Source organism: Lissotriton vulgaris, chromosome 5, assembly GCF_964263255.1.
Source record: "Lissotriton vulgaris chromosome 5, aLisVul1.2, whole genome shotgun sequence".
Lineage (NCBI taxonomy): Eukaryota > Metazoa > Chordata > Amphibia > Caudata > Salamandridae > Lissotriton > Lissotriton vulgaris.
In genome coordinates this window covers 404,685,131-404,704,835 of record NC_141693.1, presented here as the reverse complement: position 1 = coordinate 404,704,835, position 19,705 = coordinate 404,685,131, and the positions used below count along the sequence as shown (strand labels likewise).

The 19,705-nt window shown below is 42.8% G+C and overlaps 1 protein-coding gene across 9 annotated transcripts in view; it reads left to right on the top strand.

The window, feature by feature from the left end:
- Positions 1-19,705, top strand: part of ANK3 (ankyrin 3) — a 2,005,091-nt gene that overhangs the window by 1,355,110 nt on the left and 630,276 nt on the right. For all 9 annotated transcript variants that reach the window (XM_086921764.1, XM_086921763.1, XM_086921757.1 and 6 more), the window contains one exon: positions 7,435-7,533. In XM_086921764.1, coding sequence (XP_086777890.1) covers positions 7,435-7,533 — 99 coding nt within the window. The remainder of the gene's footprint in view (positions 1-7,434; positions 7,534-19,705) is intronic.

Here is a 19,705-nt window from a genome sequence, read left to right as displayed (position 1 = left end):
GGGCAAACATTTAAATGTCACACAAATATCACAGTCTTAAGCCATAGATAGAGCTATGCTGTAGGTTTGTCATTTAGGTAATGTAAAAATTGCTTTATGAAGTGTTTCTGCTTCCGCCAGGGAGTAACCACCAAACCAGCAAGTGCTCTCTGGTAGCAAAGAAATGATTTCAACCATACCCGTATCCAATGAATTATTAAATATGAACTTTAAATATATTATGGAAATGCATTTATGATCTTGCATTCAAATTCTGCCTGCAATTTTCTTAGTATATATTTTGCTTCAAATGTCATCTTTTTGTTTTTGCTACAAAACCTAATTCATCCTAATTTCCCAGTTTGACATGGTCTGAAAGCAAATATACGTTGCTACCAAAGGCCATGTTTTATTTTCTGGCAAATACAACTTGTTCAAGCATGTCATTATTAGTAAATGACCATATTTTATACTCAAACAACAGCTTTCATTGTTTGAAAATGTATTAGGCCCCCAAATAGTAACCTGTCATTTGCCTAAAGTAATCAAATGTGGCAATGCCCCACATTGACAGATCTTGCTAATTAAGTGGATTTCATAGCCCCCATACCCTAGGGGAAGCCACCAAATGTTAGGGATGACCACCTTGTGCAGGGATGGCCATCGAAGGCTAAGGTGACCAACTTATGCCTGGACTATTGTTATGCCAAGGATCGTCACCATTATGCTACAAATATCCACCTTATGCCAGCTGATGCATTTATTTCCTGCTTTGAAAATGACTTTTTGTCTCATACCAAACTTTGTGGAGCCTCTCAGAACATGTTGAATGGTTTATGACTTGGCTTGAGAGCAACAGCAGAGCGCAGGTTCGTTCTTACTATATTTTCTCCATATAGTGCTCCCCACGCCATTCACATGCACCCCACCTTACCCCTGTCCTTTCTTAGTTTCCATCCTGTGGAAAACAATCCCACTGCCCTCACCCATTTCCCCTAATCCTCATTCTTATCCCTCATCTTGCATACTGCCATTCATGTTCCTCTTCAGTTCAGCCAGGAGTGAACAGTACCCCAAGAAATAAATTATAGGGTCAACAACAAAGGAAAAAAATAAGGATGCCAGTTCCATTCTCTGCGTAGTTGTACGCTTACTAGGGAAGCAAGGATTTAGGCCTGGAGCAAGGCCAAAGCACCACTGAAGGTGTTTACTAATGTTCACTAGCACATGTTCAGTTCTCGGTTCTGTGATTCCAGAGCATGATGGCATAGCTCAGTAGGAAGGCTCCTTGTGAAGGCTGTGTGTGGACGCTAGTATACGAAGAGCAGAGACAATGTGCCATGGGTCAAAATTTAGTTGTGTTTTCATTGCTCTGTGTTTAGACTCCAGCTGGGGTTTGCTGAAGGATAGAAATGATGTGCTTTTGTAGAGTTGTATGTTTCCAATGGTGAAGTAGTGAAGCCAGAGGTTAATGATGGATTGCATTGGTAGAGTTGTGTTTAACCAGATGTGTACTTGTAGGGGTGCTGCAAACAGATAGGGGTTGCGTGGTTATAATGATTGACCTGGCAGTGGTGCAGCTGTAGGTGCATTGGCAGGGCTGTATGGGACTCCCATTCTTGGAACGGCAGGGGGTACCCACCTAACGTTTACGGTGCAATGGTAGAGCTATTTATGGGTTTCACTGATGAATTAGCAAGAGGTACTGCAGTGCAAAATGGAGGAGATCAGACAGAGCTGTGTGTGGATGAGAATAGTGCACTGCAGCAAATGAAGTCACAGCATCTGCATCTGAAAGAGAGTGACAGCACATCATTGTGATTGAGCGGTGCGCCTAGAAGAAGGGTTTTGACCAGCTGTCCAAGGCACCCTACTAACCTGAATTCTGACCGCCCAATGCCTCACAAATTGAAGAAGTTCTTCCAGGTGGATCATTTTCACAGCAACCAATTACCAACTGTTCAGAAGAGGCAGGACCTTGAGCAAGGACAGGAGCCAGCTATTCTTTGCCAACGTTGTTTATTAGCTGCATGTGCAATTAGCACACATGATGTTGTCACCCTGGCAGCTGTTTCAGTGTGTCAACTAAAACCTTTTTAACAAACCCCGGTACTTTGCTCCTCGGTGTTGTGTACTGTTGCTGAATCTTTGTACCTCATGATCCATCTATTGAACGGATATTAACACATGTAATTTCTTTAGTGCAGTGAAGTAGAGGTCTTGTTTTGACAGTGTGCAGAAAGATATTCCTACCACTGTCAGTCAGCCTTGTTTGAGGTGATATGACAAAAGCGTTAAAACGGGATCATGCTGGTTGCATTCCATTACATAATGTTTAGCTTGTCTGTGCTATTTCAGACGGACCAGCCATGGGCAAATCAGTCTTTACCCAAACCTATTGCCCAAAAGAGACAGTTCAGTGGAACTGTTAGTCTGAGTCCACCGTATCAGATTGTTGAAATTCATGGTAGAGGTGCAACTTGAGTCAAAATGGTCCAGTGAACTCGGCACAGACATCTACACGTGCCTATGTCACATAGTGCCACTTACACAACACACAAGTGCTGTATTTACATTCTTGAAGTATTCACCTTGGGCCAGATGAACGACCTTCACGTTTTGTGACTCGCAAATTGCGTTGCTTTGCGACTCTCAAAATGCAACGTGCAACAGTGTCATGGACACTGTTAGCAATTCCTAATGGGGTTGCAAATTGCCTGCCTCATTAGTATTCATGAGGCAGGTACTATTTGCGATCCTATTAGGAATGGCTAGCACTCCCAGGGATGGTGGCCATGCCTGTTACTTCTTTTTAAATGAAGCAGTTTAAAAAAAATGCAGCCCGTTTTCCTGGGATGCATTTAAAAAGAAAAATGAAACTTTTTTGTTTAGTTTTTTAAGAGTATGTAGTAGTACCTGGGACCACTGCCTGTTCTTAAAAAATATTATCGCACACACTCACAAAGGGGAACGGGTCCCCTGGGGACCCTATCCCACTTGAAGTAGGTGGTAAGCTGCAAGTGTTCAGCGACCGCAAATGCAGTCACAATACAATCATACATTGCAGTTAGACTCGCTATTAGGAAGTGACGCCCTTGGCACTCCCCTTCCCAAAAGCGAGTTGCAAACCATATTTCGAGAGTCAGTAATATGTTACCGACTTGCAAACTATGGTTTGTACATGGGCTGACCAATTTTGCAGTCGTAAACGGTCCAAATTCCCGTTTGCGAAGATGGGTACGCAAACGTTGCTGCCTGGTGAGAAATTATGACTGCTAGAACTTTCCCTGGAATTGATTCAGTTATTGGCATTAGTCTAAAGGGCATTGCAAAATGGTTACTTGGATACAGGCCTTGTCTTCAAAAGATATTCAATCCTCTGGGGGACTGGATAAATGCTCTTAATAGTATAAAAATATCCCTGCATTTAAACCAATCTCAACAGCTCAGTAAACATCAGTCAAATGTTCACATTTACTGGTTTGTAATGAGAGAAGTACAAAAGAAGATATTAATGGTGTTGCATGCTAATACATACATGATAATATAAACATCTCTTAGGAGAGCTACTTATTATATAGGGCTGGCTATAAGAGTTTTATAGTGGCAAAACGCTGCTATTTTTTAGGCTACATGGCAGGATATTTAGTCAGTAATAGAAAGGGCGATGTGAGAACATTTTTGGTATTGACTGAACTTGAATTGTACAGCCCTCTCTCTTTCTCTCTCTCTCTCCTTGAAGTTTGTAATACCTGACACTGCTCAGTTTAACTATATTTCAACATTGTGTTGATGCACAAATGAATGAAATATATGTTCTGAAATGGAACATTAGGGTGACTGATCCAGAATGACTAGATTTGATGACTTCATCCCCAGTCAAAAGAGTATTGCAAACAGGAATGTTACCAAGGGCATGTGGGCCAGACAATCTCCCAACAATTTTATTGGGAACAAATGAGGATAGGGCAGCCTTTTGCCATCCTCGTTTAGTTTTTTTGTCCATTCCAGACCTTGCAAGGAGAGATTGTCAACTCAATCTGAAGTGAGTCGACACCATATTGAAGTTGGAAAGAGTGTCTTTATTAACACCCACCGGAGAGCCACCGCACCACGGTACCACGACGTCTTGCTCTCCTTTGTCAAGTGGCCTCCAGTGTTCTCGTGATGCACCTAACATTCTTTCAGGTGCATCACACTTAAAGGGCAAGATACAACACATCTTCCTCTCACAAAAATGATATGGATAAGAAATCCAAATGGTTGACTAGGGGTGCGGTCTCAACCTTTTTCCTAATGCGAGACTTATGCTGGCAAATCCTCTGTCTGATTTCCTGGCTCGTTTTCCCAATATATAGCAATCTACAGGGGCATGTTATTCCATAAACAACTTCTTTGGTTTTACAATTTGAAAATGAATCGTGCTTCCAGTATATCCCTCTATGTGAGAACAGGGAACCTTCTATAGTCGATTCGCAACAAATGCATGAGACGCATTTATGATGACCTGTAACGGGTGGCAACCCCATGAGTCGTCTAAATGTGGACTTAGGTTCTTGTTTCACTGCCGCTCGAACTATGTTATTTGATATGCTGCTCTCTTTTTTTAATGCAAAAAGGGGGCTGGTTGAAAGTTCCTGATCCAAGTTCTTCAGAAGGTGCCAATTTTGATTGATCACCTTTTTGAGTTGATTTGAATTGGAACAAAACGTTGTGACACATACTTGGCGTGACAGTGATGTTTTTTTTCGCCTTTCCAATAGAGTATCTCTCTGAGTCCACCAAGCCTGTTTCATTGCTGTTTTTACTATTTTCTTCGGGTACCCCCGATCTCTCAGTTTGCTGACTAGGTTATTCCCATGCCGTACAAATTCATCTTTATAGAGGCAATTTCGGCGAATTCTCAAAATTGGCCGTACGGCAGGTTTTCCCTTAGACTCCGGGGATGATTGCTGGATAATAGTAGTGCTTTATTCCTATCGGTTGGTTTTTGGAATAAAGTGGTTGCAAGGCCACCTGTGTCTGAGTAGACTTCCTCATCCAGAAAAGCTAGTCTGGATGCTGAGTATGATATGCTAAATTGTATATCTGCCGTTTTGATATTAAGCCAGTCAAAGAAAACGAGTAGTTGTTCTTGTCCTCCTGTCCACATTAGAAAAATATTGTCAATGAATCGCATCCAGGTGGTGATGTGTTTTGAAAAAGGGTTGTTATTGTGTATGTAGGTGTCTTCATACATTGACATGAAGAGGACTTCCAGCTCTGGGGCAAAATGGCAATATGCAATCAGTCTTGCCACTGTGCCTCATGGGAACAGTCCAGGCCGAACTGCCAAGCCATGTCTTCCCTGGACCGGAATCAAGCATCCTAGGACCCATTTCTGGCTATCAGCCGTCTTCAGCCAGGATAGCTTGACTCCAGTGGTGTAGTGAGCACAGGACCCACGTCTGGGCATACACTTCCCACACGGATGATAGCCAGAAACCTGTCCTAGGATGCTTGATTCCGGTCCAGGGAAGACATGGCTTGGCAGTTTGGGCTGGACTGTTCCCATGAGGCACAGTGGAAAGACTGATTGCATATGGCCATGTCTGAACTGGGGTGGTGTGGTGTGGTGAGCAAAATAACAATGGATTAAACCCAGATCTGTGACTGGGGGGTGAATGTTTTGCCAATGTGCAACATTCCGTCCATCATCTTGTGTGTTTTGCTGTTTGCCCTATGTGGGAAGCGTATGCCCAGATGTGGGTCCCGTGCTCACTACGCCATTGGAGTCAAGCTATCCTGGCTGAAGATGGCTGATAGCCCGAAACCGGTCCCAGGATGCTTGATTCCGGTCCAGGGAAGACATGGCTTGGCAGTTCGGGCTGGACTGTTCCTATGAGGCACAGGGTCAAGACTGATTTGCATATGGCCATGTCTGAACTGGGGTAGTGTGGTAAGCAACATAACAATGGATTAAACCCAGATCTGTGACTGGGGGTGAATTTTTTGCCAATGTGCAACATTCCGTCCATCATCTTGTGTGTTTTGCTATTTGCCCTATGTGGGATGGGTATGCCCAGACATGGATCCCGTGCTCACTGCGCCACTGGAGTCAAGCTATCCTGGCTGAAGACGGCTGATAGCCAGAAACCGGTCCTAAGATGCTTGATTCTGGTCCAGGGACGACATGGCTTGGCAGTTCGGGCTGGACTGTTCCCATGAGGCACAGGGTCAAGACTGATTTGCATATGGCCATGTCTGAACTGGGGTGGTGTGGTGAGCAAAATAACAATGGATTAAACCCAGATCTGTGACTGGGGGCTGAATGTTTTGCCAATGTGCAACATTCCGTCCATCATCTTGTGTGTTTTGATATTAAACACCACCCCCTGGTGGCACGTGACCTCTGAGCAGGCAAAACATACAAATCCAGACAAGTTTTATCCTTGCTGGGCCAAGTATAAGGTGTCTGAGCATTTAAAAAATGGACCTATGATATGCAGAAATCTTTCCTTCTCTGTAGTACTGTCTGACTCAGTCCTGTATTTGGCCATTTTATTTCTTTTAGACTAAAGGCATTAACTTGTTGGGTTCTTCATTTGCACCACTAAAGCCCAGGAACGTCCTTTGTTATTTTGCTAAAAGGCTAATAGGGGTTTACCCTAATCCCTCTTAATTTCATCACATGTTCTTTAAATGTTTCGACTTTTACTTTGTGGCACTTGAAAGATTTGCATATATCTCATAAGAAATGTCCCCTCCCTGAACAAAGAGTATTTGTTCTCGTGCTGTGCTTTTTTTTTATCACTCTGCTGGTTTGGATAGCAATGCCATCTTGCAAATTAAACCCCTCCCATAGGCCAGCAGTGTATGTCAAAGGTTCCTGCAGGCTTGGGACTTTTTGCCCACAGTAAACAAAGTATGTCACTGTATATGATTATAAGGTACCCCCCCCCCACCTTGTAATAGGCCCAGATGCCATTTATTCAGTAATTCTTGCAAGTTTTAGTGTTTGTATGTCACAATATAGATACCAAGGGGTCAAAATTACTTAAAAAAAGTAATTCGATTTACTTGCAGATGTGCACAAATATTCTTCACTAGAGGTGCAATTGAGTTTGCATATTGATACTTCCTCCTAGATATCATTCTTCATTAGAAACCTTGTCGATCAAGGTTGGGTTTTAAATAAGTTGATTCAATCGCACTTAATTCCTATCACAAGCACATATTCCATTTTAATTGAATTAGCCATAACTGGAATGTTTTCTATTGTAACTTGTAACATGGATGTTCAGTATGTATTTGTAATTTAGATGCTGTCTATATGTTTACTGCGTTTCTAATACTGTCCCCTTAAGGACATTAGTGTGATTCATCACAAATTCCAAGAGCCTGTTTGGTTTTGCCTCCTGAAAAGGTGACTAATTGAAAGTGAGTGACACTCTGTCATACTGTCTTGTCTTTCAGAAAGGGAACACAGCATTACATATAGCATCTTTGGCCGGGCAAGCGGAAGTGGTCACAGTTTTAGTTACAAATGGGGCCAACGTCAACTCTCAGTCTCAGGTAAACTTCCTTTACATACTAGATGTCTATTTGTGGTCCAATTTTATATGCCTATTTTGTTTTGTGACCTACAAGATTATTTTATATTGCTTACTTTGAACTAAAGCATTGAACTGATTAGTGCCTGCATTTTAAACATATTACATGGTACCCACTGCTGCACAGTAAAATATATGCTTCTATGGTCTATTTGAGTTGCGAAAAATTGTGTTTCTTACTGACATTTGTATGCATTATTGTCTTGTATCAAGGACAATTCAGAAATCTACAAAGTCCAGAGCCGATTAGCATTCCAAGTAAAGAGATATTGTATAAAAGTACTTGTACTGTGAAAATATTGAAGAGTCAGCATTGTCCTATGCAGCTCGTAATACCATCCCCACCATGCACTGAGAATCCACATCACTCATTAAATCATTCATTCATTTCTGGAACATGATGGTTGAGTGGATTGTGAATCCAGCGAAGAGGGCCTTTTGTGTGATGTTCACTTTCATCAGCTCTGTGCTTAAGTTCAGTTCTGTTCCAACACCTTTGCCATGTTTCTTATCCATGCCCTCTAGTGGAACAGATTTCCAGTCAGAAAAGCCTGATGGTGCAGTCTAAACTCCCCATCCCCCCGCCTTTGAATCCCATCAACCCATTTATCCACTTGGTCTTCCCGCCCACTGACGCTTTGTTTAGCGGTTCATTAATTCGAAATTGCTTCATTAAATATTAATTTAGTGCAGAGACGAAAAAGAGCTCCAACAGCCATATTCATGCAAGAACTGTGCTGCTGTTTAATTATTAAACTCTGTTACAAAATTCTGCCATAAAACACATAATTTTGGATAGGTAAAAACATTTGCACAGTTTTTGACAAGATGAATATCTATCTGCTCTGTTTACTTTTCCTGAAATCTCGTAAATTCGTAGCATGTTCATCCTTTAGTTCTTTAGTCCAACGCCCTTTTTATGTTCTGGCCTTATAGCGCAGCTTGCCGCAGACAATTATTATTCATCAGGAGAGGGGCTTTTGCCCCGCCCACATGTTGTGAGCCAGGTGTGCCTGTATTGATTGGGCAGAATGTGTGTTCTTCAACCAAAATGCGCTTGCCCTTCACACAGCTGAAACCATTTTGTATATTTATCCAGCTTCCTGAGTTTGAACTTTTAGGGGCACACACATGCCTCTGCCGTTCCAATGCTATTTAAGTGTCTTAGATAACTTGAAAATGTATGGGTTTTTTCTCAGGCAGCAGCACGGGTGGGAGAAGCGCAGTCAACGCGCTTGGTTGTTTAGAAATGGCTTGACAGCGCATTTATAAGCCAGACCTATTAGCATTGCCAGTGTTTGCTTTAAATGCACTTATTTTGCCTGAACAGGGGTTCCACATTTCTCCAACAAAATACATATTTCCCTACATTCCCCTTCATTCCAATTCCATCTGTTTCTTGTTTGGGGGGCTGGGGGGGGGGGCGCATTGGTTGCTCTTTGTACACACCTACATATATCAAGGTGCACTGTTTCACTGGAAAAAGATGGCCCTTACAGCATGCAAAAACGACATACTTAAGGAAGATGATACATAGGACGTTCTAATCTCCTAAAATGTGATATAACATGCCTGAAGCACCCAAATGCGAGTTCTTTGCAGGGGAACCCCCAAATCCAAGGCATAAACACTTAGTGAACTTGTACAGAATCATTAACATGATGTGTCCCACATTGGATGAATAGTAGTTAGTTTGCACTTTGAGTTCGGTCATGTAATCACATGAAGCACAGTTGCATGACAGTACAAAACTGCTCGTTTGAATTTTAGCATATCTTTAGTAGTTCTCAGTTGTAAGACACAGGTGCATGTACTGTTTAGTTGTAGATGTTTTTAGCCGTTATGAGAGCTGTTCTTTTAGGTAGTCTTATTTAGAAGTTATATTTACTGGAGCAATAACACGGCAAATTGCTTTATCTTGAAACCAGCATCAACATCCTTTTCAAAGTATTTTCGAACTTGAAAAGTGCTACTATTTTTTTTAACATTCTTTTTATTGAATACAACAAACAACATTACAGAAGTAGTGTAGAATTTAATTTACAGTAATCATTGATGTGGAGAAAAGTGCTACTTTTATTGTTGGTTTGTGACGTGTGAGTCCTCAAAATGTCCTCATTTTGTCTCAGGAAGTGTTTGGTAGATGTGCAGAGGTCAACTAAGCTGATCTTTACTATAACACCTAGGGATTCAAGTGTTTAAGTTACCTCGAGTTGCATCTTATATTTCCAGGGTTGGGCATGTAACAGAAAAGCTAGCACTTTCCTGTGAGCCCTTGTGTTTTCCTCCAAAAATGTCTTTAAAAGAATTCCACTTTGTGTCAAAGCAGCAGACTGCTCAGCAGGTGGAAGGAGAACGCGTGCGGTGCGGTAGATTGACTTTTCTTTTACCTGAAATGGCAGTGTTCAAAATCCATTTTGCACCTATCCTATCAATTTGTCTTCTCAGATATAGCTCTTGGTTTCAGCAAAAACATTTTTGTAGAGGTTGAAGATCCTTTTCTATAAGTTAAGTTATTATGAGCTGTAAGTGATCAATATATGGAACGCGTCCTGAGTCCTCATTAAATGTTAACGCAAGCAAATAGGTCATGCTAAGCACACTGAACATTCAAAGACACAGAGGCAAGTGAGAAATGTGTAGGTAGCTACACACAGAGTGAGAGAAGGCGCTCCTGACAGAATAATTGCCTATAGGACACGGTGTGGTAGATCCAACACACCAAATCTATAGAGGGTAATGGCTGCAAGGCTCCTGGAAGGTGATTATTAGTGTGAGGGTGTTGGCAGACAGGAAAGTTGAACCCTTCGCAATGGCAGGTTTGAAGCAAGAGCACCTTTTAGTGAGGTATCCGAAGCCACATGAAGGTTAGCCCGCCAGGAGAAAAGAAAGCCTGCGGATTCATTTGCAATGATAGAGGGAATTAGAGAGATGATACAGCACCTCCCACTGCTAATGCGCCAGCAAAGCTATTTAAAAATAGAGGGTGAAAGCTGCATTGATGGATTCCAAATCCCCAACTTAACTACAGTGACAAATAATAGAAAATCCTTCCCTCGCTTGTCCGCTGCCTCAAAGCTGTCAAGCCCTATCTTCATGCCTTCGCACCTTGTTTTCTTCAGGCTTAGGTTTGATAAGAGGGGTTGATAATGAATTTAACACTTAGGTAATTGCTGCAGTCCTTGGGAATGTCTGATTATTATCTGGTCTCTTAGTGTTGGCTGGCCTTGTATTTTAACAGTGCTACGCTAGTTGCTTCGAAAATAAGTTAGATGTCTACTTTCAGCTAGTTTCGTTGGAACTCTGGGGATTGATTTTACGGTACTGGCTAGTTTAGGTCTCTCTACATAGGCATCTTCTCTTCTGCGTTCAATATGTTGTGAAGTTTTTTATATGCTCAATTAAATTGGTTTCCAGGACAAAAGTCAACAGAATACCAAACACAGTGATAGTTACGAGCATAGGTTAGATCAGGGTTGTGATAGTATACAGTTATGGAAAGGGTAAAGTGAGAACATTCAGTCAGCGGGGGTGGTTCATTTTTTTGCTGAAAGTTCAGAATCATCTTTATTCGTCTGTCACCGTACAAAACAAGTGCAAAAATAGCAGTAAGGTACATAAGCATAATTAAAAAGCAGCCAATAAATTACATAAAATCGTGCAAGTTAAGAATCTATGCTTGCAGAACAAGAGGGCAAGACTTAATAGATGAAGGAAAGGGGGTTGTGGCTGAGTTCTAAATGGCAAGTGTGGACATATGATAGATTACATGTTTCATGGTGGTTTGTTGATGTACATCCTGAGATAGTCTTTATTGGAGGTCAGTCTTGGGGATTTCCAGTTCAGGATATATGTGATTATAGTCCAGGGAAATTGTTTGACTAAACTTTTATGTTGTTGTACCTGCAATTTAAGTCCAATGTTTGGATGTAGCAGATTACCCTGCACCAGTGGGTTATGCTTAGAGGGTACCGGAATCTCCTACGCAATCATTAGTAGAATGTTTATTGGTTAAGACACGTAGTTCCTTAAGGAATCCAGAATCCTCAGAATGGTTGTTTGATGGTTTTGTTTAATTCTTTATTGTGCCATAACCAGCTGTTAAACTAAATATCCCTCGTCATTCTCTGTAGTTTAGCATATTCATTGGATTCTTTTTTTTATGTTTGTAACAGTGAATAGAGCATGCAGAAGATTGCATTTAATAGTAAAGGTAAATATTTGTAATGGGAGGGGATTTCTTACGAAGGCCTTTAATTTCACCGATGTTGGTGTGGTATAGTTTGTCGGATCATTTTATTAGTGGAAGGTTTGCAATACTCTAATAGTGTCTAAAAGTCTAATAGTGTCTTATTATCAATGGAAGTCAATGCAGGGCTTTCAAGGCAGGGGAGATTTGGTCTTGTGGTTTTATATGTAAGATTGGCCTGGCAGCCGAGTTCTCAACCCGTTGTGGTCTTTTCATGGTTGCTAAATGTGATCCATGATAGAGGCTATTGGTGTAATCGAGTTTGGACAGAACAAGGGCGATGGCTACTTGGACCTTGTGTGGAAATCCCAAATAGGGGAAGATTCGTCACAGAGTTTTTATATAAACAAATCTTGATCTTGCTAGTTTGTCCACTTGGGCATTCATCAATAGCTTGGAGTCCATGGTCATTCCAAGGTTTCTTACTTCCTTTGATACTTTAGGTGGTGCTCCCAGATCATCAGGCCAGTCGGTGAGCGGGTCATAATGTTTCCAATTTCCATACATGAGTATTTCTGTTTTGGAAGCATTCAATTTGAGATGGCTCCACGTCATCACTTGATCCACAGCTCTGAGTCAACTGAAAATTGGTGCGTTTCCAATGTCTTTGGAGCTTTCCAGTTGAAGGATTATTTGCGTGCCATCAGCACAGCTATAGCACATGAGGTGAAATTGATTGATCAGTACCTGTAATGACTTCATGTAGATGTTGAAAAGCATGAGCAAGATGATGGAGCCTTGAGGGACTCATGCTTTCGTGGAGTACGGTTTGGACGAGAAAGGTGAGGTATGGATGACATTAGTTCTGTTGCAAAGGCAGGATGCGATCCATTCTAGAGCAGTCCCCTCTATGCTGGCTTCATAGAGTCTTTGTATCAGAGTGTCATGGTCAACCGTGTCAAAGGAAGATGAGGGGTCCAATAGAAGTAGCGCAGCAACCCCGTTGCGGTCAACTGTGTTCTCGAGGTGATCCTAGACAGCAAGGAAGGCAGATTCCGTGCATCTTCCTGGACGGAATCCCGTTTGGAAGTCTGAAAGTTTCAATGAATTGAGACATCTGGGCGAACGCTGATCCTTCTATCAGTAAGGTCCATTTGTAATCGGTCTGTAGTTGTCAGGGTTCAGCGCGTCCAAGTTTGTTTTCTTTAGTAATGGGCATATGTATGACTTTTTGAGTTCTTCTGGAAATATGCCGGTAGTTAAGGAGTTGTTGATGATTCTACTTCCTGAAGTGGCAGCACAGGTTGTTAGAAGAATTGTCTTGAAGGCTTGTGGTAAACACGGGCCAGAAGGGCTGACGTGAGGTGTGCTTGCTTTGACCAGGCCCATTAATTCATTGTGTGAAATGTGTTGGAGGGAACGGAGAGGCTGGGTTAGAGTATTCTTGGATTGTTGTTTTGTAAAAGGGTCAGTGCTGGTGCTTTGTCTTTGTTTTAAGTATGAGCCCAAAGTGTCTGCTTTGGCCATGTATTGATTTGCTAGTTTGTCCAATTTTAGTTCTACTAATGTCCCTTCAAAGTCTAAACCTGAAATATTTGGTTCCAATAAGGTGAATGGTGGCAACATGTGTCTGAGATGTGGTAATCCTCCACATCTCGAGGGATTTAGGTATCCTGCCAATAATGCAATGTGCAATTATTACAAAAAGATGGGCCACTTTGCTAAAGTTTGCCAAAAAAAGAGAGGTTTAAAGAAACCTAATGTTTGTGTGATCTAGTCTGATGATGATTCTGAGGTCATATCATTAGTCACAAATAATGAGGATGTTAAAATTCATGGTCCTCATGGGGTGGTGAAACTGATCCTTCATCCTGTATTGATCCTATCGTAGACATTGATGCAAGTTGTCACACCATTAAACTGATGGTGGATTCAGGAGCTAAAATCACCAAGATTACACAAAAGCTCTATGAAGAAACCTGGAATGGTTTGTTTGCAAACTTTATCTCCACCTGATCGGGTACCTGTGCCACATGAAGGGCGGAAAAGGAAGAATTGAGGTTTACAGGGAGGAGAATCAAGGGGAAGGTGTATGTTGCAGTCAAAGGTCTAAACATTTTAGGGTGGTTTCACCAAGGCCTTTTTGGCATGATTCTGAAGCCTGGTGCGAAGGAACAAGTCTAAGTCGTTGGTAACGAAGAGGAAGGTCACGTCTGGAAAGACACATTTCCTGAAGTTTTTTGGAAGTGGTTTAGGTAAAATTAAATGATTTAAACAAAATAATTCTGAAGGATTGAGCAATTCCAGTTGAGCACAAGCTCAGAGGAGTACCTTTTAGTCTTAGAGAAGACCTAGAGAAAGAATTGAAAAGTCTGTGTTCGAAAGGTATCATTGAGCCCACAAAGTCTTCTTTGTGGCTTTCTCCCGTGGTGGTGGCCAGGAAAAAGGGAGGGGATCTTCTGGTCTGTGTGGATTTGAGATCGTTAAACAAGGAAATTTGGGTAGACTCTCATCCCCTCCCCAAGATCAGTGATTTGCTTTCATCCACCAAAGGTGCCTGTTTTTTCACAAAACTAAATCTAGCCAGTGCATACCATCTGGTGGAGATAGATCCTGAATCTCGTCACTTGACCGAATTTGTTTCACCCGTAGGCACCTTTCGATATTTTCGTATGCCTTTTGAGCTGGCGCTAGCGGCATTAGTGTTTCAGAGAATTATGGGGAACATTCTCAAAGAGGTCGACGGAGTCTTAGTTTTTCAAGATGATGTCCTTATTTTTGGTAAAGACGGTATTCGCAATGACACTGTACTTCACGAAGTTCTGACACTTTTCAAAAAGAATGGTGTGGTTTTGTAAGAGGAGTAGTGTGAATTTTTATGTTCGGAGGTGGAATATTTGGGACATGTAATTTTGCGTGATGGAGTCAGTCCCAAAAGTGGATTGTTGGGAGCCATTGTTGATGCTCCTGTTGCTGTGGACAAGTCAGGTGTTAAGTCCCTCCTTGGCTTGTGTGAGTATTATTCCAGATTCATTCCCAATTTTGCATTTATTTTGCGACCCATCAGCAACCTTTTAAAAAAGGGGTTGAAGCTTGAATGGTGTGGTGAGTGTGTTACGGCTCATAATACAATTAAGTCTGCCTTGAAAAACAGTTCTGCTTTGAAGCCCTTTGATCCAAGTGTTCCCTGCTGTGTCACAGTTGATGCCAGCCAGGTGGGTTTGGGCGCCATGTTGACTCAGTCAGAGGATTGTTTGGAGAATACTGCTGGGTTTGCTTCTAGGGTATTGAGGGCAGTCGAGCTTCAATATTCTGTTATAGTGAGAGAGTTACTGGTTTGCACTTGGGCCATTGCAAAATGTTGCCCTTATATTTGGGGAAGACGTTTTCTTTTGCAAACTAACCATAAGCCTTTGGTCAGTATTCTGGGTGGCAGCATGAGCAAATGTTGTACTCCTGGGATATTGCATATAGTCACAAGACTTCTCCAGTATCAATTTGATGTTAAGCACGTTTTAGGGGGAAGGAATGGGAGAGCTGATTTTTTTGTCTCGGTTTCCTGTTAAGTCAGATGATCTTGAAGATGTCTAACTCCTCGATTTTTCCAATGAGGATTGTGACGATTGTTTGGTAGCGGTGTTAGAAATACCTAGTTTGAATCTTTGTTCGGAAAGCGAGTGGATGCAAGCTGTAGAGGCTGATTGTGTGCTACAAGAAGTGTGTTCTTATGTGAGGAATGGATGGCCTAGGGAAAAAACTCTCTCTTCACTTATTCAGCCATTCTGGAAGATGGAAAGTAAACTTTCTTTAGAAGATAGTTTCTTTCTTAGAGCTGATTAATTTGTTCCGCCTCATGTTTTCCACCAAGATATTTAAAAAAATGCTCATGAGGGTCATCTTGGTTCTTCTCTTACGAAACGTCCCTATCGGGACACTTGTTGGTGGGCGAGTATGGATACTGAGGTTGATGATGTAGTTTTGGGGTGTTGTGTGTGTGGTGCTGCAGACAAAAGTTTTAAGGTGTCTGTTCCTCCTTTGATGCCGAATTAATGTCCACAGGGTCCATGGTTGAAACTTGCCGTCGATGTCATGGGGCCATATGACATTCGTCCAGGTAGTTTCCATTACATTTTGGTCCTCATGGATTATGCATCCAAATGGCCTGAGGTCAAGCTAGTGAGAGAAGCCAATGCCAAGTGTATTATCCAATTTTTGATGGAAGTATGGTTGAGAGAGGGTTTTCCGGAAGTCTTGGTTTCGGATAATTGTAAACAGTTCATTAGTCATGAATTTCAATCTTTCCTTTTGGAATCTAGTGTCAAACACAAGAAAAGTTCATTAAATCACCCTTAGACCAATGGTCTTGGTGGAAAGGATGAATCGGGTGGTGGGGGAGTGTCAGGTGGGCCAGAGCGGGGAATCATGATGTTCAAAGGGCTCTTGACAGTATGGTGTGTTTCTACAGGACGACGCCCCACTCCTCCACGAAGACTTCTCAATTTGAGTTGGTGAGAGGGAGTAAGGCTAATACCAGTTTCAGGCCTGATTGGATGACTAAATGGGTCAAGTCTGAATCTGATGTGTCACAATTGATGCCGATGGTTAAAGAAAATATGTCTTGTTCTCAAACCAAACAAAAGGAATGGTATGACACCAAAAGGGCTGTAAAAGTTCCTCAACTTGAGGTTGGAGACATGATCAAAGTCACATCTCCTGTTCACACTAAAAAGGGTGACAGCAAATTTGGCGAGCCTGTCAAAGTGGTCAAACTTGTTGACAATGCTGTCAAAATTATGGGGGTTAATTGATGGAACCTCAACAGGGTGGTGAAAGTTCACACCAAAGAACCTGTTCCTTTGGGTGGGGTCGCCGTCCCTTCTCGTGTTGACCAAGTTGATGTTAGGCGGAGTTCCAGGTCAGTTGTTAAACCTGCCAGATATAGACTTTAGTGTGTAGTGTTTTCTTTTTCTTCGTTTCTTTTTTTTTAGAAGAAGGAAAGATATGTTGTATCCTGTAATCTTTCCTGGACTGTGTACCCTTAATGCTTCAATGTAACTTTATTTCTAGAATGTGTTATGTCACCTAGCAACCGATAGAATGATGTTCGGAGGAGTTGGAGCTGTTGTTGGAGTCGGTCCTGTCGACCTCCTCTTACCATGTAGCCTTTCAATAAACAACTTAAAACACTCTCTTCTAGTGTGATTACTAAACACATGCCTTAAAACGTCTCAGACCTGTGTGCCTATTACACGTAACACGTTACGTTTGGTCAGGACAGCTTAAGGCAATAACGATATGCCCAATACTTTTCAAGTTTAAGGGCATGAAAAATTGTGCAGGTACACACGGAGCTTCACCTGCACTCGTAACTCTGTTACCAATGAACCATTACCCAGAGGTATTCCTGCATCATCTTGGCAACTCAGTTGCATGCGAACCAAACCCCAAGACCTCTCGGGTCCGAGCAACGTGGAGACATACCAGGCAGTTTGGGAAATTCAGACACACGGAAGGAGCAAGCCCCTGCAGGCTTAAGCGGGGGGGCACCCATGCTGTATCAGGGAGTGGCGAAACCATACTCGTCCCCGGGTACAGGATTGAAGAGGCAGCTGCCCGCATTTGCGTGGTCCAGCTGCTGTGAGCCTGGCTTATCACCAGCACCTGCTGTGGTGAGAGCCTTCTGTGACGTGCCGCGCCGTGCCCTCAGCTGAGTGGCGCGACCGCACTCCTCGGTGCTGGTTACAGACAGGCTTCTGCTGGGGGAAGAGAGCAAACGGCATGAGCCCTCTGCGCAGACTCATCTCCCCTGCGCTACGGCTCACAGTAGGAAGAGCCTCACACGGGGTTTCCCTCAGAGCGGCTGGACAGGAGCAATAATGCTGCTCTCTGCAAGGGAAAAAAATAGAAAGAACTCCACGCACACTGTTGATAGGGCTGTGACCCTAGAGCTTCCTGCAGTGCTACGATCAGCGGTGGAGGCAACACACCCCCTACTCTCTTTGTACCATAAGAGGGCCTCTACAATGCTGAGATTCCAAGGTCAGAATTGCTGGATTCAGGGCCATATTGCAGATTTCGACGCCAGTGAACTCTTTTAAGCCCATGAGAGCCCAGCAGAATAGGGAAGGGGCCAGCCAACGAGCCCCTGGAGAACACTAGGGGCACAAGGCAAGCAGGCAGGCCAAAGCACAATGAGGATAATGGCTCAAGTGGTGGTTCCTCTTGGAAGTGCCCTAGTGCTTTGGGGGACCACAGTCAGGGGGGCAGCTGGCAGCAGGAAAGCAAAAGAAAACAAACAGACAAGCAATACAGTGAGTCCTTTAAGCCACCTAGCCCTTAGCAGGCAGCAGGGCAACACATGAAGAGCAGTTCAGTTGAGTCCTTTGTGCAGCACAGGCAGTCCTTCTGACAGAAGTTCAGTCACAGTTCCAAAAGTGCTCTGACAATATGGGGTCAGGGCCCCAGTACTTCTACTCAGAATGTCTTTGATATAGATGTGACTTCAAAAGAAAACCTAGAAGGGAGCAGCACCTCCTTTAACCTCCCAGCCCTGGCTCCAAACATCAGTAGGGGGTAAACAAGCCCTTTGTGTGAGAGCAGGGAACTGGCTATACAAATAAAAGTGTATCCATCTCCTTCTCTCACAGCCCAGGAAGACCATTCAGTATGGAGATGCACCTAGCACCACTTCCTGTGGGATGGCTGCCTGGAAAGTATGCTCCAATTGTAACTGTCACTCTGCCCTAGACGCGGATTGGAGCCAGGCTGCAAAGCACATAGGGCCCGATGTAGGTCGCCAATTACCGGTCGGTAACGGCCGATTTCAGCCGTTACCGACCGGTATCTGGGAATTGACATGTAGGTTGCATTTTATTTACATAATCGGTATATTTACCGAGTCAGTAAATTTACCGATTCTGTAAAATACCGAATCGGTAAATATACCGAATCGGTAAATACAGATGTAGGTGGCACTGGAAACAGTGCCACAGGCCATTACTGATTCGTTATTTACCATGTAATACTATTACATGGTAAATAACGAATTCCAGTGTACATGCACAGATGTGCATGTACACATGTGCCATGTGGCACACAGACATGCCCTAAGGGCATGTATGTGTGTCACATGGCACACAAGCCAGTAACAGGGGTGCAACAGGGTGTCAAAGTGACACCCTGTCCCCCTTGTAAAATCGGTAATTTTACCGATTCTGTAGTTACCAAATTGGTATTTGCTATTGAATCCTATGGGCTTCAAGGCCCTTAGGAATCAATGGCAAATACCGATTCGGTAATTACCGAATCGGTAATTACCGATTCTTACCGATTCGGTCTTTTTACCTATTTTTTTTTACCTACATAGCAATTACCGAATAGTGAATACCGAATCGGTAAAATTCGGTATTTACCATTCGGTAATTTGCTATTACCTACATCTAGGTCATAGTAGGATAAGCACACAGAAATGCCCACTTTCTAAAAGAGCCATTTCTACAATTGAAATGAAAAAGCCACCCACTCCAGTAAGCAGGCCTTACCACTATTGCAAACATAACAGACATGGCAGCGCTGCTTCTTTCAGATGAAGAATTACCGCTTAAGTATCTTTAAGAGAATTCTTAATGCTAGCCTATGAGAGGTGCAGACCTCACAGTAGTGAGAAACAAAATAGGCTGTTTGTCACTCTCAGGACAGGCCAGTCATTAGCAGCACATGATCTGCCTTTTAACGACATAGCACCCTACTCGTAGGGATACCTATGGTCTACCTTAGGGGTGACTTATATGTAGTAAAAGGGGAGTTTTAGGCTTGGCAAGTTTAAAGGCAAAGTCACTGGGGAAGTAAACTGCGCATGGAGGCCCTTCAGTGGCGGTCCTGAGGCAGGTTTGAAAGGCTACTTCTGTGGGTGGCACAATCTGCACTGCAGGCCCACTAGTAGCAT